Below are 20364 nucleotides of genomic sequence, written 5' to 3'. Positions count from 1 at the left end.
CAATTCAACCACCCACCATGCACTCTTTAAAAAGCCTACCTCTGTGTCAGTGACGGGCTGTTAAGTTAAAGCCAGGACTCAAATTGATGGTGGTTTGAGAGGGTATGCCATAGGCCTACCTTTTATTGGAGAAAATGGCAAAAAGCTCAGGCTTACCCCTTGTTAGCTTCAGATTTAGAAGAACATTTCTCTCAGCCAATCATCAATCATCAATTTCTCTCAGCCAATCATCAGTAAGTTGTGTAAGTGCTGTAAGTGCTGCTCCAGTTTCAACTTCCACCTGACTGTGCTGCTGCTCTAGTTTCAACTGTTCTGCCTTATTATTATTCGACCATGCTGGTCATTTATGAACATTGAACATCTTGACCATGTTCTGTTATAATCTCCACCCGGCACAGCCAGAAGAGGACTGGCCACCCCACATAGCCTGGTTCCTCTCTAGGTTTCTTCCTAGGTATTGGCCTTTCTAGGGAGTTTTTCCTAGCCACCGTGCTTCTCCACCTGCATTGCTTGCTGTTTGGGGTTTTAGGCTGGGTTTCTGTACAGCACTTTGAGATATCAGCTGATGTACGAAGGGCTATATAAATAAATTTGATTTGATTTGCTGTGCTTGTTGAAAGTCCTTCTTAAAATTGAACAAATCCGATTATATAAAGTGATATATAACAACGCTGGTCCACGATGCTTTATGCTAGAAACAAGCTGCAAAATACCCAGGAAAGACGTGACTCCAATGCATATGGGTATATCATTGTTCCGTTTCTTTGACATTCAGAGGCTGAATTTGCTTGGAAAGTAATCTAATTCTGTCACTATCAATTGATGAAGCTATTCACTTTCTGCAAAAATAGAAGATGTTTAAACCCAGACAGCTTTAGGGAATCACTTGTGACTTTCTCTCATTGGGTGAAGCCACGGAAGAAGAGTAGCCAGCAGTTAAAGCTTAAATGTTTCTGTGTTGGTAAACCTACTCTGTCATGGGTGGAAAGGTAGGCCTACTCTGTCATGGGTGGAAAGGTAGGCATTCTCTGTCATGGGTGGAAAGGTAGGCCTACTCTGTCATGGGTGGAAAGGTAGGCCTACTCTGTCATGGGTGGAAAGGTAGGCATTCTCTGTCATGGGTGGAAAGGTAGGCCTACTCTGTCATGGGTGGAAAGGTAGGCCTACTCTGTCATGGGTGGAAAGGTAGGCCTACTCTGTCATGGGTGGAAAGGTAGGCCTACTCTGTCATGGGTGGAAAGGTAGGCCTACTCTGTCATGGGTGGAAAGGTAGGCCTACTCTGTCATGGGTGGAAAGGTAGGCCTACTCTGTCATGGGTGGAAAGGTAGGCCTACTCTGTCATGGGTGGAAAGGTAGGCCTACTCTGTCATGGGTGGAAAGGTAAGCCTAACTTTTGAAAGTACCATGCTCAGATTCCTAACGACGTCTCAGATTGAATTATTTGCAAACAGGGACAGTTTTGTTGCAAACAAGACACATGGATTTGGCATTGGAGAAATATGAGATGAACACATTCTCCTATCTCGTTGTCCATTCTTAGCATATCATTTTGGTAATTTGTGTGATATAAAAAAAAAGATTCCACTAATATGTAAAGTTAAGTAGAATTGCATGACATTTTTATAAAGGCTATTTTTTCATCGGACCTGCAAATAAGATGATAGATTAATTTCATGCTTTTACTATATAGGAGATCTTTCCACCCCGACTCTTGTCCATGGTTGTCTGCGAATCCACAACCTTCTGTCCCACAGCCCTGTGTGCTATAAACTTGTGATGTCACTTGTGTGTTTTCAAGTGTTCAGGGAGGGTTTAGGTAAAACATATTTTGCTGAAAGGAGGGCCATCCATTTTCATTTCAGAGAGATCAGATTTTCTCCATGTAACCATTATTGTAAATAACATTCACTCCCTAGGTGTTATAAACATGATGCAGTTGGGAAACAAAGCCTTGTGTGTCTGGCTGTCATACTGACAAACACAGTCTGACTGGGGAGACAACGGGCTTATGAGCCTGTCACACTGCCAGATGTGATGAGCAATTGTTCTCTCAGACACACACACACACACACACACACACACACACACACACACACACACACACACACACACACACACACACACACACACACACACACACACACACACACACACACACACTTTGGCCATTAAAACAAGAGTCAAGACCTTCTCCTCCAAGAAACCACCAGGTAAGACAACAGACAGACAACTCACAAAAAAACCAACAACAACACAACATTCCTTCTAACGAATGAGTGTGGGAGAGTTAATGGTGCCTCCAACAGCATCTGTGACCTGAGAGAAACAAACCAGCCCATCTTTTATCATAATACCTGAACTGGCCTGTCTGCAGCTTTGATGTGGGCCGCCTCAGAACAATAATGGAAGCTGTGAGTCGTGTGTGTGTGTGTGTGTGGGATGAGTGTGTATGTGTGTGGGTGTGTGGAGAGACACACCCAATGGGGAACGAGGCACACAGAAAACTGTGTTGTTTATTAACAATTGTGTAACCCTGGGACATGGGCAGATTGTCAGAGGAATATGTGTGGAGCAGGAGCCAATGAGCTGTTAGAGCAGGAGATGCATGCTAATGAAGACTAGGAGGAGTAGGAGAGTTATGACTAACATCTGTGGGGGGACTGCTGGGGACTGCTTTCAGGGCTCCACTGAGTCTTGTTGGCTGGCTGCTTGTCTTTGACAGTGCTTAGGGACACAAGTTGGTAAGGGCCAGAAAGTGGCATGAAAGAATCCATTAGACTGATTAGAGTACTTGTCTTCGACGAAAGATTAGAGACAAAAGTTGGTAAATATTCAGAAGTGACAGATAGCAAGTCATGTTCTACTGAACATGACTCTGGTTCAACTGACAGTAGACCCAAGTCAACCAATCATTGTTGGCCATTGGCAAAGCCTTCTTCATTTACAGCATGCCTCATTCACCTCCAATTTTGGTGTTGTATGCCACGCCCACCCCACATACGTTGTTGTTGGCGGCTGCAGCAACCTCTCCAGCACACCGTGTTCCATGTCTAGATGAGCGAGAGATACAGAAAAAGAGAGAGACACAGAGAAAGAGAGAGACACGGAGACAGAGAGAGCGAAAGAGAGAGAGGAAGTGAAAGAGAGACAGACAAAAAGAGAGAGAGAGAGAGAGAGAAGAGAGCAGTTAGGATTTATAACCAAAAACACTCCTCTCATCTCAACCACCCTGAACAGTGCAGGGCTCTTCAAAAACAATACCTCCCAGAACGACTGCTAAAAATACACAGCAGCACACCAACGAATAGACGAAAAGCACATGGGGGGCCAATGCTGCTGAAGGACCTATAATAAGCAATCGCAGGTAAACACTCCCCACTGGACAGAAAGGAAGGGAAAAAGACCATGAATACATTCTCTACCAAGAACTTGTGTCAAATGTGTCTATAACTACCAATTCCCCTTTGCACAGAGAATGGGAATGAATAACATGAACCTGGGTGGAAGGACAAAAGTTCTATACAAGGTCCCCAGCTAGCACCTTCGGAACCTTGGAAGCTAAGAATGATACCTTATTGAATGCTTCAATTAGACTTTCAATAACACTGCTAGCTTATTTTGGATGAACTTTTTTTCCAACTCCAAGCACAGATACAGTATGGAAATGAATTTGTTTTATTGTGACACGGCATCAGCGAGATTTGAACCTATGATCGTTTGTTCTCTATCCATGGAATTAGGGATGTGCCACCAGGATGGAGCTAACATGCCGTGTTTTTTTACGCATACAAAACAGTTCATTATAGTCTATTCAAACAGACCCCATTTCAAAGGAAACAAGCACTCATTAAGAGTGGCCAATTAGTGGATGCGGCCAACACACCTGAACACACTTAACAAGATAGAGGATAGAGAGAGTTCTGCTGATGCTGAGAACGGAATGTACAATATATGTTTTTAAAAAACATTCTTGAGACATTTTCTGAACATTACTAAAGTTTTCTTGTGTTTTTTTATGGAACGTTTTCTTCATGTTCTTAGAACGGAATGTATACTGAATAAAAATATAAACGCAATACGCAACAATTTCAAAGGTTTTGCTGAGTTACAGTTCATATACAGTCAAGTGAAATAAATGATTTAGGCCTTCAGCTATGGATTTCACATGACTGGGCAGGGGCCTGGGAAGGTATAGGCCCACCCACTTGGTAGCCTGGCCCACTCACTGGGGAGCCAGGCCCAGCCAATCAGAATGAGTTTTCCCCTGCAATAGGATTTTATTACAGACAGAAATACTCCTAAACACAGTTTATGTTAGACAAATGAACATTCAATTCTCTGGCAACTGCTCTGGTGGATATTCCTACAGTCAGCATGCAAATTGCCCACTCCTTCAAAACTTGAGACATCTGTGGTATTGTGTTGTTAATTAGCTTCTTGATATTCCACACCTGTCAGGTGGATGGATTATAAAGAATAAATTGCTCACTAATGGGGATGTAAACAAATTTGTGCACAACTTTTCTTCTGGGATGCTTACTTGTTTTCAAATCAAATCAAATCAAATCAAATGTATTTGTCACATACACATGGTTAGTAGATGTTAATGTGTAGTGAAATGCTTGTGCTTTTAGTTCCGACAATACAGTAATAACCAACGAGTAATCTAACCTAACAATTCCAAAACTACTACCTTATACACACAAGTGTAAAGGGATAAAGAATATGTACATAAAGCTATATGAATGAGTGATGTTACAGAACGGCATAGGCAAGATGCAGTAGATGGTATCGAGTACAGTATATACATATGAGATGAGTAATGTAGGGTATGTAAACAAAGTGGCATAGTTTAAAGTGGCTAGTGATACATGTATTACATAAAGATGCCGTATATGATATAGAATATAGTATATACATATGAGATGAGTAATGTAGGTTATGTAAACATTATATTAAGTAGCATTGTTTAAAGTGGCTAGTGATATATTTTACATCAATTCCCATTATTAAAGTGGCTGGAGTTGAGCCAGTGTGTTGGCAGCAGCCACTCAATGTTAGTGGTGGCTGTTTAAAACAGTCTGAAGGCCTTACTGGGGAATGTGGCAGCAGTAGATGTGCTCATCTTCTTTATGTTAGAGCAGGGAGAGCTGCTCACAGTGGACTTCCTCCTAGGGCCCATCGGCTCAGTGCTAACAGTATAACTCTGGTTCATAGGCACAGAATTACTGCATACAATAGCTGTAGAATCAGTAGAGGGATTCAGGGCAGTTAAAGGGACATAAATTAGGTTACTTATTTTGTGTCTACCAACACACCTGGTGTAATGTACATTTTCTGAAGCATTATGACAACTCTGCGTCACAATGGTAGGGATTAACTGAGCTGGGCTTTAGTCATTGATAAGTCATTGTCTCAACGCAGCCTTATAATGCTGTGAAAGGATCCAGGATCCCAAATGATTTGTGTGGATCCCATCCTCCTTATAAAACGTGTTTTGTTTCCAAAAGGTTTTGAAATTGTCAACAAAAGTTACACCCATTGAGCTGCAATAATCACATAGCCCGTTGTGAAGAGAGAGAATCCTGCTAAAGTGTTCAATCCCGCGATTCAGAGATGGCAGAGGGCCAGATATGATGGGTCTTTTGTTAGTGTTTAGCAGAGTCAATCAACTCTTTAAAATCCAGTTTCAACTTTTCAGAACTGCCCTTCATAATGTAATTCAAACCCACATGGACTACGATAGAATCTATGTCCATGTCCTGATGTAGTGTATTCAGGAGCAGCTGAGTAATGTCATTTACTCGAGCTCCGGGATAAGACATTGTTTTTGCACCAGGAACGGTCACATTTCTTACCATGGAGCTTCCCAGAATCACGGTTGGCGAGAAGGGCGAAGAAATCTGCACACTCTCACGCTTCTCAGGATTCGGAGAACCCTTTATGGATGGGTGAGAGGCAGGATAACTTGAGCCCGTTGCTCCCAGCGCCTGTGGCAGGCCTCCGACAGATGGAGAAGCCCCAGACTTCCAACTGTGTTGGCATGTTTACCAATTGTCTTTCCTTAAACCTTTGTGTGAGGTCCATGGTCTGTTACTGATAAGAAGCATCAGAGCTGCATATTATTCTGATGCGACTGAATTGACTTATAGGGAGGCTTTTAATAAATGGACGTGGATGAAAGCAACCCCATTACCGAAAAACACAGTCAATCTCAAATGTTACCAGTCTATATACTAACATCCCCCATCAGGGCGGCCTTGAGACCCTCAAGTTCTACCTCAATGAACGTCCCCCTAATGCTCTTCCCAGCACCAATTGTACTGTGGACTTGGCTGAACTAATACTAACCTCCAACTATTTTCTCTTCAGAGGAGACTTTTCCCTCTAGAACAAAGGGACAGCGATGGGGAGCACTATGGCTCCTAATTATGCTAACTTAAATCTAGGAATGTTTAAAAAACAGGTGGTGCTGAAAAAGTCTCCTCTGAAGAGAAAATAGTTGGAGCTTCCACCCTCACCTGGGATATGGATGCCTGATGAAGACCTAAGGGTGGAAACATTGTTGTAAATAAATACCACCTGGGAGCATAAGCAGAAGTATGCAGCATTTTCCTTTCTGTTTTCCATGAGTTTGTCTATAACTCCAGCACCTGTGGAAAATACCTGGATGTTCGAATGTTCTTCAGCTTTTGTCTTTTATTTCAGCTCATGAAATATAGGAACAGCACTTTACATGTTATGTTTATATTTTTGTTCAGAGTACACTGTACAGTATGTTTTTAAATAACATTCTTAGAACGTTTTCCTAACGTTACAATATTTTGTTAATCTTGTGGTTTTTATGGTAAGTTCTGAGAACAGAATTTGAAACTAATTGTTGTTCATTTAAAACTAATTGATGTTAACATTTCTGGAAATATTTCCAGAATATTGGCAACAACTGACATAAAAGACAACCATACATTGTCTGAACATTCTGAGAACATTGCTACAGTCACACCATTTTTTAAAACATTCCTAGAATGTAGTCAAATGACAGTAAATAGAACCACATTGGAACTTTTGTGGAATGTTCTGTGGAAGTACTGAAATTCCCACAGAAGAACGTTTCTTAATGTTCTCAGAACAATTTGAGAACATTACTTTAAATAAAAACACGAGGAAACCTGTGGGAAACGTTATGCTGAAGTACTGAAATTCCCACCAAAGAATGTTGTTTCATAACACTCTCAGAACTACTTGAGAACTTTCCTTATGTCAAACCAGTTGGAGAACGTTCCTAGAACATTACCAAATATAAATTAAATATAATCATGTTTGAACTTTAAGGAAGTTCTGTTAAAGTAATGAAATATCAAGAAAATATATATTTTTTGTCAAGTTCCTTAAATGTGCTGAGAATGTTCCAAAGCCAAGCGACTATCCTATACAATTCCTAGAAAGTTGTGGGAAAGTTGTATGCAAAATAACCACAGGACAAACATGATCTCACCAAGCTCTATGAAACATATCGTTCTCAGAACGTTATGTGCTAGCTGGGTCTTCTCCACTCTAACAGAATGGAGAAGGTAGCCTGGGGTGTCAGGTAGCCAAGTGGTTAGAGCATTGGGCCAGTAGAAGTTTGCTAGATTGAATCCCTGAGCTGACAAGGTAAAAATCTGTTGTTCTGCCCCAGAACAAGGCAATTAACCCACTGTTCCTAAGCCATTATTTGAAATAAGAATTTGTTCCTGACTGACTTGCCTAGTTAAATAAAGGATCAATAAAAAAAATAACAGGGCATTCACTCCCACCAACACACCAGGCTAACACTTGGTGTTGTGGAATGAATATGTAATGTGTAGTGTTTCATATCTCTACAGTACTGTGGTGACAGAGCTTTCTTTGAGATGCAGTACAAATATATCTAATCTTTTAGATATTGACAAACTGGAATAACCTCAAGAAAGGCCCCATTACAAACAAATGTGAAGTGAAACCTGAAGGACATGGTACTCTCTAAAACTATGATGGACGGTCTCTGAATGCAGGCCATCAGAGAGCGATATGGGATAATATTGATATGAATTAATTATTTACTGTGTCCTTCATCAATTATATGAGCTGTGTCTTGTGTAAAGAGACAGGTGATCTAAGGACGGCAGTTCATCGCATCTCTCAGCCCTACTTTGCTGCTGGCATGCCGTTGGGCATCATGCACGCACTTGTCATGATGTGCCCTGGGCTGGTAGAAACTGCCATGCAGTATTGAAAGAGTCTACCAGAACAAAGAACTTCTCTTAGTTCAAAACTCCTAATCCCCAAAATGGTACAACTAAACAATATTTCTACTTTTGAGAATGTGGGAATGGTCCGTGAACACTTAAGGGACAGTCATGTCGAGTGTGTTTCATTTGGTGATCTCATGAAGGACAGGAAACACACATAACTGTATCTCTTAAAATGTACATATTCCAGCTGTCAGGTTTACATCTAAATATTGTGAAACGTATGTGATTAAACATGAAACTATTTGTGAAAAGACATAAGAGTCCCCAAATTGGAATGGTTACAATTCTATTGGCCACGGAGACCATACAGCTGTAGTTTGGCTACACGGCTGGAAATGGTTAAACTCTGAGACTATTGATCACTACAGAATGAGCAAATCTTAGACGTATAATTACTAGTCTGCAGCTAGAAATTACGTAAGTCTAGAACGAGAATACCGACAATCGCCGAAGCATCTAATCTATGAGAACATTTCCAAATGGTTCTCTGAAGTATCCATTCGAAACCCCTACAACAATGAAAGACATTGTGACTTCTGGGAAAGTTAACCAGAGACTCTGATGAACTCTACAGGACGATTGAGTGTTTTCAACAGAGAGACAACAACGGCATACGGGCGTAAATATATACATTGCAATTAACCTCAAATGAGCGGCCGTTCATGTGCAAAGGATTAGCATTTCAATTAATATATTTAGAGACTGTGTGTAGTGAATCCATTTTGTCTTTCCCACTCTTTCTCAGTCCCCACCCCTTTCCTTTGTCTACCAAGCCGTCATATCGGCAGAGCCCGCTAGGGACTTATTCTTTGTATCATTGTTAGTAACCAAGATCTACTGTTTGTTTGTGATACATTTCTGTGATTATTTAGTTAGTAAATAAATAATTAAGCCAATTTGTAAAATTCTGATTCATTATGGAAACTAGGATTCGTGCACATAACCAAGAATTTTATGACATTTGGAATGAGAATAATGAGATAACAATTAATAATTCATTAATAGAAGACTAATTGAACAGATATTAAAATATCTGAATATCTGAAAATTCTAACTTTGTAATCTCAACATTTTCCGTGGTGCCCAGACTTCCTAGTTAATTCATGTTTACATGATTCGTTTATTCACGTAATAATTAAATCTAGAGAAGTGATTTGATATAAATAAGTCTTCACATTTAATGTGAATATCAGGCTGGCTGATATTGTTTTTTTTGTTACCTTCTATAACGGTACTTGAATGTTTGGTTTGTTAAATGTATTACACTGCGTGTACCACCCATTTTTATAGTTTACTCCGCTACTTGAGTCATCTCTCTCCGCTCTCTCTCTCTATGCCACTTTCCACACAGACCTCGCACACAGACCTTATTTTTGAAGTTGAAGTTGAATTGAAATCACTTAGAATGTATGTGTTGCCACCCTAGGGTCATGCACTCACGAAGCAAATTTTGACCTTTCATTATTCAAAAACACAATGCTTTAGTGCATTTCCATCTAAAATAATCCATGAGCACCAGCATGTGAAGTTCATATGAGCATGTCAAATTGGGTGTCAAATGTAAGTTAAGAATCTATATTTGAGAAAATTAAGGCATCTATACATTCTCCAACCAAACATTTGGAATAAGCAAATGGTTTGATTTCTGATCAAAAATATGGTTCAAATGTTTTATTGTTTTGGCCCTGTACTCCAGCTCTTTGGATGTGAAATGATACAATGTGAACACTGTCAGCTTTAATTTGAAGGTATTTTCATCCATATCGGGTGAACAATTTAGAAATGTTTTGTACATTTTAGGGGACCAAAAGTACTGGGAAAAATTCACTTAGGTGTATTAAAGTATTCAAAAGTTTAGTATTTGGTCCCATTTTCCCATCAAGCTTGTGACTACAAACTTGTTGGATGTATTTGGTGTTTGTTTTGGTTGTGTTTCAGATTATTTTGTGCCCAATAGAATCAAATCAAATGTTATTGGTCACATACACATGGTTAGCAGATGGTATTGCGAGTGTAGCTAAATGCTTGTGCTTCTACTTCCGAGAGTGCAGTAATATCTAACAAGTAATCTAACAATTCCACAACAACTACCTAATACACACAAATCTAAGTAAAGGGATGGAATAAGAATGTATACATAAACTCAGCAAAAAAAGAAACGTCCTCTCACTGTCAACTGCGTTTATTTACAGCAAACTTAACATGTGTAAATATTTGTATGAACATAACAAGATTCAACAACTGAGACATAAACTGAACAAGTTCTACAGACATGTGACTAACAGAAATTGAATAATGTGTCCCTGAACAAAGGGGGGGTCAAAATCAAAAGTAACAGTCACTATCTGGTGTGGCCATTAGCTGCATTAAGTAGGAGTGCATCTCCTAATGGACTGCACGAGAATGACCAGATCTTGCTGTGAGATGTTACCCCACTATTCCACCAAGGCACCTGCAAGTTCCCAAACATTTCTGGGGGGAATGGCCCTAGCCCTCACTCTGCGATCCAACAGGTCCCAGCCTCTCTCAGCCTATTGCAGACCGTCTGAGCACTGATGGAGGGATTGTGCATTTCTGGTGTAACTCTGGCAGTTGTTGTTACCATCGTGTACCTGTCCCGCAGGTGTGATGTTCGAATGTACTGATCCTGTGCAAGTGTTGTTACACGTAGTCTGCTACTGCGAGGACGATCAGCTGTCCGTCCTGTCTCCCTGTAGCGCTGTCTTAGGCATCTCACAGTACGGACATTGCAATTTATTTCCCTGGCCACATCTGCAGTACTCATGCCTCTTTGCAGCATGCCTGACACATTCACGTTGGTGTTTTTCAGAGTCAGTAGAAAAGCCTCTTTCGCGTCCTAAGTTTTCATAACTGTGACCTTAATTGCCTATCGTATGTAAGCTGTTAGTGTCTTAACGACCGTTCCACAGGTGCATGTTCATTAATTGTTTATGGTTCATTGAACAAGCATGGGAAACAGTGTTTAAACCATTTACAATGAAGATTTGTTAAGTTGTTTGGATTTTTACAAATTATCTTTGAAAGACAGGGTGCTGAAAAAGGGCCGTTTCTTTTTTTGCTGAGTTTATAAATATATGGATGAGCGATGACCGAGCAGCATAGGTAAGATGCAATAGATGGTATAAAATACAATATATACAGTACATATGAGATGAGTAATGCAAGATATGTAAACATTATTAAAGTGGCATTATTAAAGTGATTAGTGATCCATTTACTAAAGTGGCCAACGATTTAAAGTCTGTATGTAGGCAGCAGCCTCTCTGTGTTAGTGATGGCTGTTTAACAGTCTTATGACCTTGACATAGAAGCTGTTTTTCAATCTCTCAGTAACAGCTTTGATGCACCTGTACTGACCCCGCCTTCTGGATGGTAGCGGAGTGAACAGGCAGTGGCTCGGGTGGTTTTTGTCCTTGATGATCTTTTTGGCGGTGATACAGCCCACAGGATGTTCTCAATTGTGCATTTGTAAAAGTTTGTGAGGGTTTTAGGTGAAAAGACAAATTTCGTCAGCCTCCTGAGGTTGAAGAGACGCTGTTGCGCCTTCTTCACCACACTGTCTGTTTGTCTGTGATGTGAACTTAAAACTTTCCACCTTCTCCACTGCTATCCCATCGATGTGGACAGGGGGGTACTCCCTCTGTTGTTTCCTGAAGTCCACAATCATCTCCTTTGTTGATGCTGAGTGAGAGGTTGTCTTCCTGACACCACACTCCGAGTGCCCTCACCTCTTCCATGTAGGCTGTCTCGTCGTTGTTGGTAATCAAGCCCACTACTGTTGTGTCGTCTGCAAACTTGATGATTGAGTTGGAGGCGTGCATGGCCAGGCAGTCATGGGTGAACAGGGAGTAGAGGAGGGGGCTGAGCACACACATGATTGGTAAACAATGTATTGAGTCATTTTGGAGTAAATTTATTGTAAATAATAATAAAATATGTTTCTTAACACTTCTACATGAATGTGGATGCTACTATGATTACGGATAGTCCTGAATGAATCGTGAACAATGATGAGTGAAAAGTTAATTTGCACAAATATCATATACCCAAGGCACGCCGGGGGGGGGGGGGGGGGGGGGTAGGATATTTGTGGGCCAGTGTAACTTTTCGCTTGGCCCAATGTTCTTAACCGCTAGGCTACCTGTTTATGTCACCTCTCCCTGCTCTTACTGACACCTACCATGACACCTAGTGTACTGTACTGTACTGTGATGTCCAAACTTGTGAAACATATATGTTTATGATTGGTTCAGATTTGATCTGGTCCGGACCAACCAAATCTGGTCTTGTTTGGTGGTAGGGCTCTTTAGTATAATAGCTAGTGTGTGAGTAAATATACCCACATATGCAAAGGATATTGTATTTTTTTTACCTTTATTTAACTAGGCAAGTCAGTTAAGAACAAATTCTTATTTTCAATGAGGAACAGTGGGTTAACTGCCTGTTCAGGGGCAGAACAACCTTGTCAGCTCGGGGATTTGCAACCTTTTGGTTACTGGTCCAACGCTCTAACCACTAGGCTACCCTGCCACCCCATATATATTCTTACCTATTCAGGATACTTCACCATGAAGATAATTATATTCATGTCTATAATTATAGTACAGATTAGGGACCCATGACGTAATTCTGTTAACGTAATTCCGTTACTGGATGTAAATCAACTTCACCTATTGTAGTTAAAAAAAAATCAAACTCAAGATCTCATGTCGTAGCTGACACCCCATTCTTTCTGCAGTCATCTTTGAATTTGAATTGGGAGCAGATACTGTATTTAAGTGAGTTGTTTGGAAAACGTGGTCTTCCTGTAAATGTGTTTTTCTGAAATGTTTTGTGTAAATTGTTAAAAGTAGTCCTTGTGCATAGAATTGTATGGTTTGTTAATCTTTGAAATAATGTTTTTTGTTTGGCATATATTTTAAAGTGAAAAATGTTGAGTCGAAGTGTAACGTGGAATTGCCCTTTAGCAACTACCTAGTACCTACCCCTCTCCATACAAGACGTTGATAATAAAAACCTAGTCTAACTTTTAATGACTTTAGTCCCTCAGGGCAAAAGTCAGTCAGCTGAAAGACGAGATCATTACTGTGTGATCATTAAAATGTCATTATTCTTCTGCAGCCTGCCCTTGTTTCAGGACCTGGTGCAATCGGATCAGAATGCAATCTGAGGGAACAGAGCAAGCGTTGGCATTTCACATAGGTCATTACATCAGACATTAAGATCTCTTCCTGATTACAGTGCAGCTATCTGATTAGGAGGCTCACACACTTTCATGCCTTTCCCTGGACGTTGTCCATCCACATAATAGGAAACACTGCTGGGGCTAATTATAAAAACACTTATTATTGTTGGAGGATCCAGTAATTCCACACGTCCTGGTTGGGTCCTAGGTTAACAAAGGTTAAGACAACTAATAATTCCATGCAGAAGAGTTAGAAAATAAACAAATTCATTGGACTAGAGCTGGAGCAAAAATGACTGGGAGTGAATGGTAGCAGTACAGATAGTTTGCCATCAACCCAATCGTAGTGAATTTCAGCTAACTACCCAGCAACAACTGTTTTACTGTTACTATATTAATTTAAATGTTTTCTAAATTATCTACAGCCCTTTTATTACTTGTTCTCCCGACCGCTAGTCACGTTTTCAAATACTAATCCTGTAGAATCAGCAACAGCACTGGTCAAATGAACGTGTTTTTTTTAAATCGAACGCTCAGCGTGGAATTATTATGTTGTCTTAACTGGGGCTGTTGCGGTGATCATATTACCGCCACACCAGCAGTCACGAGTCATGTCCGTAGTAAAATTCCTTGTATCTGTTGAGTCACATAATCTCTTCTCATACCCAACTCGCTAAAGACCATCAGGTTGCTAATGGCCTGATACTCAGGGCTCTATTGTCCCTGTAACTCTGATATCAATGCAAATCCAATTGAAAATCGCATCAAACACTTATTATCAAAACAATGTTGTGCTCTTAAACTCACCTCACTGTGATCAATCAATTTGAACAAAAAAAAGTTTAAACTGAGTGGAAACAAGACATGGTCATTGTGGATGTTGTTTCAAAGCCTAACACAATGAAACGGACAGCCATTATTTAAAAAAACCCATACCATATTAGTTAGTATGCATAGGCCTATATGAGCCCAAGCCAGAAAACAAATTTAATTAAAATAATGATTGTGCCGTTATACAATACATGGCCTACCACATATTACTTAAGATGTCTTTGGTAATTTAATTGGTCTAGCCTATACTCTAAAATGAAACAAATTCTAATAATCGTCTTTGAGTGTGGAATGTATTAGTATGCATACTGGGTGGACTGGTTACCTTTTTCCACACTCCAAACTTTATATCCAAGAGTCCGGGACAGAACGCATAGGCCTAGGCGATCTGTTGGTTCATTCATGCTGCATGCTCCTCAAACAGTGGTTGATGCATGGAGTGAAATAGGTGTTCATATAAGCCCAGACATTTCTATATGCAACCCCATGTGAGAGCAAAGTTTTGATGGTTGCCACTAAAAAGAGGAGGATCCCAGCTCATTCTATATTTATTTCTCAGCTGATCAAATTAGGCACATGTTCCGCTATTAAGAGCGTTGGGCCAGTAACCGAAAGGTCGCTGGTTAGAATCCCCGAGCCAGCAAGGTGTAAGAAACTGCCATTCTGCAGTTGAGCAAACCGAGGTAAAGACAGTTTCAAGCTGGATATTCGGCGGATATTCGCGTTTTCAAATCTCAATAGCTTTCAAACCACTTGAGCAACAAACTCCAAATAAGTGTCATTATGTTGGAAAAATTGCGCAGGTCTTATTTTCAGATTTGGACATTAATTCGCTTTCCAAAGCGAATTAAAGCTAATAAACATGTGGAAATGTGAACAGGATTTTGTATTCCTAGTTCAATTAGTTAGGGAGCGTAAACAAAGTACAACGTTTTTTTTACATTCAAATTTCAATAGCTCATTGGTCATGTGTCCTACTTGACTTAAACCAGGTCCAGAACGTCCACTGACTACCCTTCTATATTGCACACCCTTTAGTTTGTCCATTTTCATCTCACAAGATTTTACATGAATTTTTCAACATTTAGAATTTCAATAGCTCCTTGGTCATGTGACCAAGTGACTTCAATGTCATGTGACCAAGTGACTTCATTATAAGATGAGAAGGGAACATTTGTGTTATGTTTGTTTGTAAATGAGAATTTTTTCTTAACTGACTTGCTGGGTTAAATAAAGGGAAAATAAAAATAAAAATAATAAGTTAACCCCCAACAACAACTGCTCCCCTGGCGCTATCGACGTGGGATGTCGATTAAGTCAGCCCCCCGCACCTCTCTGATTCAGAGGGGTTGGGTTAAATGCGGAAGACACATTTTGGTTGAATGCATTCAGTTGTGCAACTGACTAGGTATCCGCTTTACCCTAGCCTACCAGGCATAATTGAAAAACTAACCGTCGGGAAATTGGCGTCCATTCAAGTGCATACAGATGATCATTTCCCCCCTGTTCCTGCCCATTTAATTATGGGCCATTCTGAATCGAAACAAATTTGACTTATTAGTAAAGACAACAACAACAAAAATTGAGAATAGTCTGATGGGTGAAAATATGATCACTTGATGAGAGAACAGCGTGTGTAGCCGGAGGCAAGGAACAGGGCGCAAGTTTTTTTGTGTGACTTTCTCAAATCATCAATAGCCTATAGTCGCATCCTGCAGCCCATATATGTTTTAATTTCTAAGACATTCTAAGGTTTGTATCATTCACAACTACAGTTGCCAAATAACTCTAAGTCTAGCGTATAGGACCTGCTTCAAATGATCCCTTTTACTCTAAACAAAGACACTTCATATGCGCATTTGCTCCGGAATGGAAAAAATATACTTTCTAGTTCAATTATATTCTTCTTTCTATAGAATCATATAATACACAATAATGGCACGGGACATATAAGCATATCTTGTCAGCTAAATGAACAAGCCTACAGCCTATGGAATGAAGTATAGCCAGATACACTTTCTTCATGTCATAATATTTCTTTAGGTATGCTTAAAACAAAGAATGGATTTATTGTGATGGTGTATATTCAATTGATTTCCAATACTTTTTTAAAGGTAGATGTTCCAAAGGTCCACATCAGCTGCTTGTAAGAGGCTTGTATGCGTGGAGGCCTGGAGATGCCAAAAGTGGTTAGGTTAGTTAAAAATCCTCTTTGGGCTGAGATCCGGCTAACGGGATCGATAGGACAATAGCCAGTGAAAGTGCAGGGTGCCAAATTCAAAACAACAGAAATCCCATAATTAAAATTATTTTACACCATTTTAAAGATACACTTATTGTTAATCCCACCACAGTGTCCGATTTCAAAAAGGCTTTACAGCGAAAGCAAACCAAACGATTATGTTAGGTCAGAGCCAAGTCACAGAAAAACACAGCCATTTTTCCAGCCAAAGAGAGGAGTCACAAAAAGCAAAAATACAGTTAAAATGAATCACTAACCTTTGATGATCTTCATCAGATGACACTCATAGGACTTCATGTTACACAATACATGTATGTTTTGTTCGATAAAGTTCATATTTATATCCAAACATTTTAGTTCCCAAACATCCGGTGATTTTGCAGAGAGCCACATTAATTTACAGAATTACTGATAATAAACATTGATAAAAGACACAACTATTATGCACGGAATTATAGATACACTTCTCCTTAATGCAACCGCTGTGTCAGATAAAAAAAACAAATACCATGCTATAATCTGAGTACGGCGCTCAGAGGCCAAAACAACCCAAACAGATATCCGCCATGTTGTGTAGTCAACAGAAGTCAGAAATAGCATTATAAATATTCACTTACCTTTGATGTTCTTCATCAGAATGCACTCCCAGTTCCACAAGAAATGTTTGTTTTGTTCGATAATGTCCATCATTTATGTCCAAATACCTCCTTTTGTTAGCGAGTTCAGTTCACAAATCCAAATTCATGACGCGCGATCACTAGGAGCAGACGAAAAGTCAAAAAGTTCCGTTACAGTCCGTAGAAACATGTCAAACGATGTATAGAATCAATCTTTATGATGTTTTTAACATAAATCTTCAATAATGTTCCAACAGGCGAATTCCTTTGTCTGTAGAAATGCAATGGAACAGAGCTCGCTCTCGCATGAACGAGCATGGCCAGCTCGTGGCTCTCTGGCAGACCTCTGACTCATTCCCCTCTCATTCGGCCCAACTTCACAGTAGAAGCATCAAACAAGGTTCTAAAGACTGTTGACATCTAGTGGAAGCCTTAGGAAATGCAATATGACCAATATTCCACTGTATCCTCGATAGGCAATGAGTTGAAAACCTACAAACCTCAGATTTCCCACTTCCTGGTTGGATTCTTTCTCAGGTTTTTGCCTGCCATATGAGTTCTGTAAAACTCACAGACATCATTCAAACACTTTTAGAAACTTCAGAGTGTTTTCTATCCAAATATACTAATGAGATGCATATCTTAGCTTCTGGGACTGAGTAGCAGGCAGTTTACTCTGGGCACCTATGGGCACCTTATTCATCCAAGCTACTCAATACTGCCCCCAGTCATAAGAAGTTAACGGTCAATTACCGTGAGACCAACAGTCTTTTGCATGACAATAACTGGCTAACGAAATTTTATGAACGCCACAGCCCTAGTCTTAACTGGTATTTTTCCCGAACCTAGGTTGGGTCTCCACGCCACCTTGCTGGTGAGCCAGAGGACAAAGGGATGGTGTTCTATCTCCAGCTGAGAAGCTGATTACACTGGAGCACAACTCTGTAATACATTACATTACCCACCTGCTATTTACCCATTATGTATAGGGGTGGCAGGAATCCTAAAGGTTAGAGCGTTGGGGCAGTAACCGAAAGGAGCAAATTGGAAGTGTCCCGGAAGGAGGAGTTGCAATGTTCCTGAGGTCTCGATGCGCAAGTAGCACAGAAGATGTTTTGATAGAACTTTGGTAGCATTTTCCACAGATTTCCTTTATTAAAGTACCCAGATATTTATGGCACTTGTGACCAAGGATTGGTAAGTAGAGAAAACAAGAGTATCTGATCTTAAATGATGTTTACACATCGTTTACCACTTGACCTGAGCTGTCATAAAGTTCACACTTTGGATTAGAGTGATTTATAAATGAGCAATGACACTGTCATGACAAGGGCTCACTGACTGCTCACTGACAGATGTGTCCTTTGCCCAAGGTGCCTTGCAAAGCATTTGCTAACATGTTGTACATCATCTTTTAACACAACGATGCAATTAAAGTTAAATCTAAGCAATTAAGAATAGCATTAGTCTGAACATAACAGTCAACTTGTCAACAAGCTTGAACATGTTGATGCACTCACACAAGCACATGCACACACACTGAACGTGAAAGTTAAATCCTAAACATGCCTTAAAACATGCACCCTAGCACAGTGCACGCACGCACACCCACCCACACATAGTTTTTCCCATGGCTGCTGGCCAAACATAAGAACCTTTGAACCATAATTTACCCTGCCGTAGAGAGAATCCCTGTGCCACATTCCTTTATGAGAGCATCACATGGACTTTTAAAGAGAGGGGGGATTCTAAAGGCACACCATGCTAAATGTTTTAATCACTATCAGGAGAGAGAACAGATAGCAGCCCCGCTCACCGAGTTGGTCTATACTGGCCCAATCCCAGACAACAAGCAGCACCGTGGCCAGGAGGCAATCGGCCAGGCTGGGCGCGTTTCCCCAAAATGGATTCCTAGCTACCGGCGAGATCATTGTTTCATCCATAGTATCTCAAAATGGTATTTGTGGCAGAGGGTATCTAGGCACAATCGTCATTTGGCCAGACATGTGCAAGCAGGGAGGAAGGTTATCCACTACACTCATAGTGGGAAGGAACTAAAGCACTATGCCCCAAGGCACTTTCACATGGTGCTGGAGGGCAGCCATCCACAGAACAGCCGTTTACCAGACACACACACAGACAAACACACAGCTGCCGCGTGATTACAGGGTGTGATTGGACTGGATGCCTTTCAGATCAGACAGACGACAGCTTAATGTGTGGAGATTGGCCAAGGAGGGGGGTCTGACAACCAGATGACATCTTAATTCTAAATTTGTCAAAACAAAAATCACAGGAAATTATTTTAGAGGAATCTCTCTCTCTCTCTCTCTCTCTCTCTCTCTCTCTCTCTCTCTCTCAAATGCACTGGCTTAAGTGTCACAGAGAACATAGAACAGACAAGACTGTCAAGTAAAATTTGGTGTGAGTCTGTGTTCCTTGAAAATGATACCTTCTGAACAGCACCAGTTGTGCTCTACTCATAACGCCTAGGGTTAACTGCGCAACCTGCTACAGTATGTGTGAGACTAAGGTAGACAGTGAAAGGAAAGGGTTTCGTCCCCCAGTCACTCCCTGTTTGGTGTTAAATGTGTGGAAAGACCAATTATAAAGTACTGCTTCCATCGTGCAGCCTCCACTCCTCAGTGTTAACCCAGAAGCCTGCATACCCAGCAGTTCTCCAGGAGGACTGTTGAAAGGCCACCCCTGCAGTACTCTATGGTAGATAAAGAAAGGTAACCTATACACTATCTACAGGGTCACTGTGCTCTCTTTATCTTAGCTGACAAAAGCATTCTTAGGGAATGCTTTTATCTCTCTCCCCTTCAGGCTTATACAACCTCTTCCAGCCTATTGGTTGCCTTGTCCTTTTACTTAAGAATGGCATGGAGCAATGAAGCCATTTTGGGCTATTATTACATCTCTCCAGAAAATAATGTTCTGATTTTAGATTTTAGACTCCAAGACAAAACATGCATTGTGCATGTTCAGATGTATATTATGGAGTGTGACGGACATTGCAGCGTGCTTGGCTGACTTGGTGGACCAGTGCTCTGCTGCTGCCTGCTGTAGTGGTGCTGTTGGCTGTGGGGTATCTGTGGCAGTGTGAGTGAATAGGGCTGGATGGTGGCTGGATCAAGGGGCCTGTTAAAAGGATTTGGTTATTTTCCGCTCGGCTTAACTGATCCCCGAAG

General features: G+C 40.6%; 1 protein-coding gene across 2 annotated transcripts in view; it reads right to left on the bottom strand.

Moving 5' to 3' along the window:
* LOC109867753 (furin-like) overlaps nt 1-20364 on the bottom strand; it is a 179527-nt gene that overhangs the window by 36362 nt on the left and 122801 nt on the right. For both annotated transcript variants that reach the window (XM_031802119.1, XM_020457030.2), the window contains exon 7: nt 2963-3051. In XM_031802119.1, the coding sequence (XP_031657979.1) occupies nt 2963-3051 (89 nt within the window). The remainder of the gene's footprint in view (nt 1-2962; nt 3052-20364) is intronic.

This window comes from Oncorhynchus kisutch, linkage group LG22 (genome assembly GCF_002021735.2).
Source record: "Oncorhynchus kisutch isolate 150728-3 linkage group LG22, Okis_V2, whole genome shotgun sequence".
Taxonomy (NCBI): Eukaryota; Metazoa; Chordata; class Actinopteri; order Salmoniformes; family Salmonidae; genus Oncorhynchus; species Oncorhynchus kisutch.
This window is presented reverse-complemented; position numbering and strand designations above follow the sequence as displayed.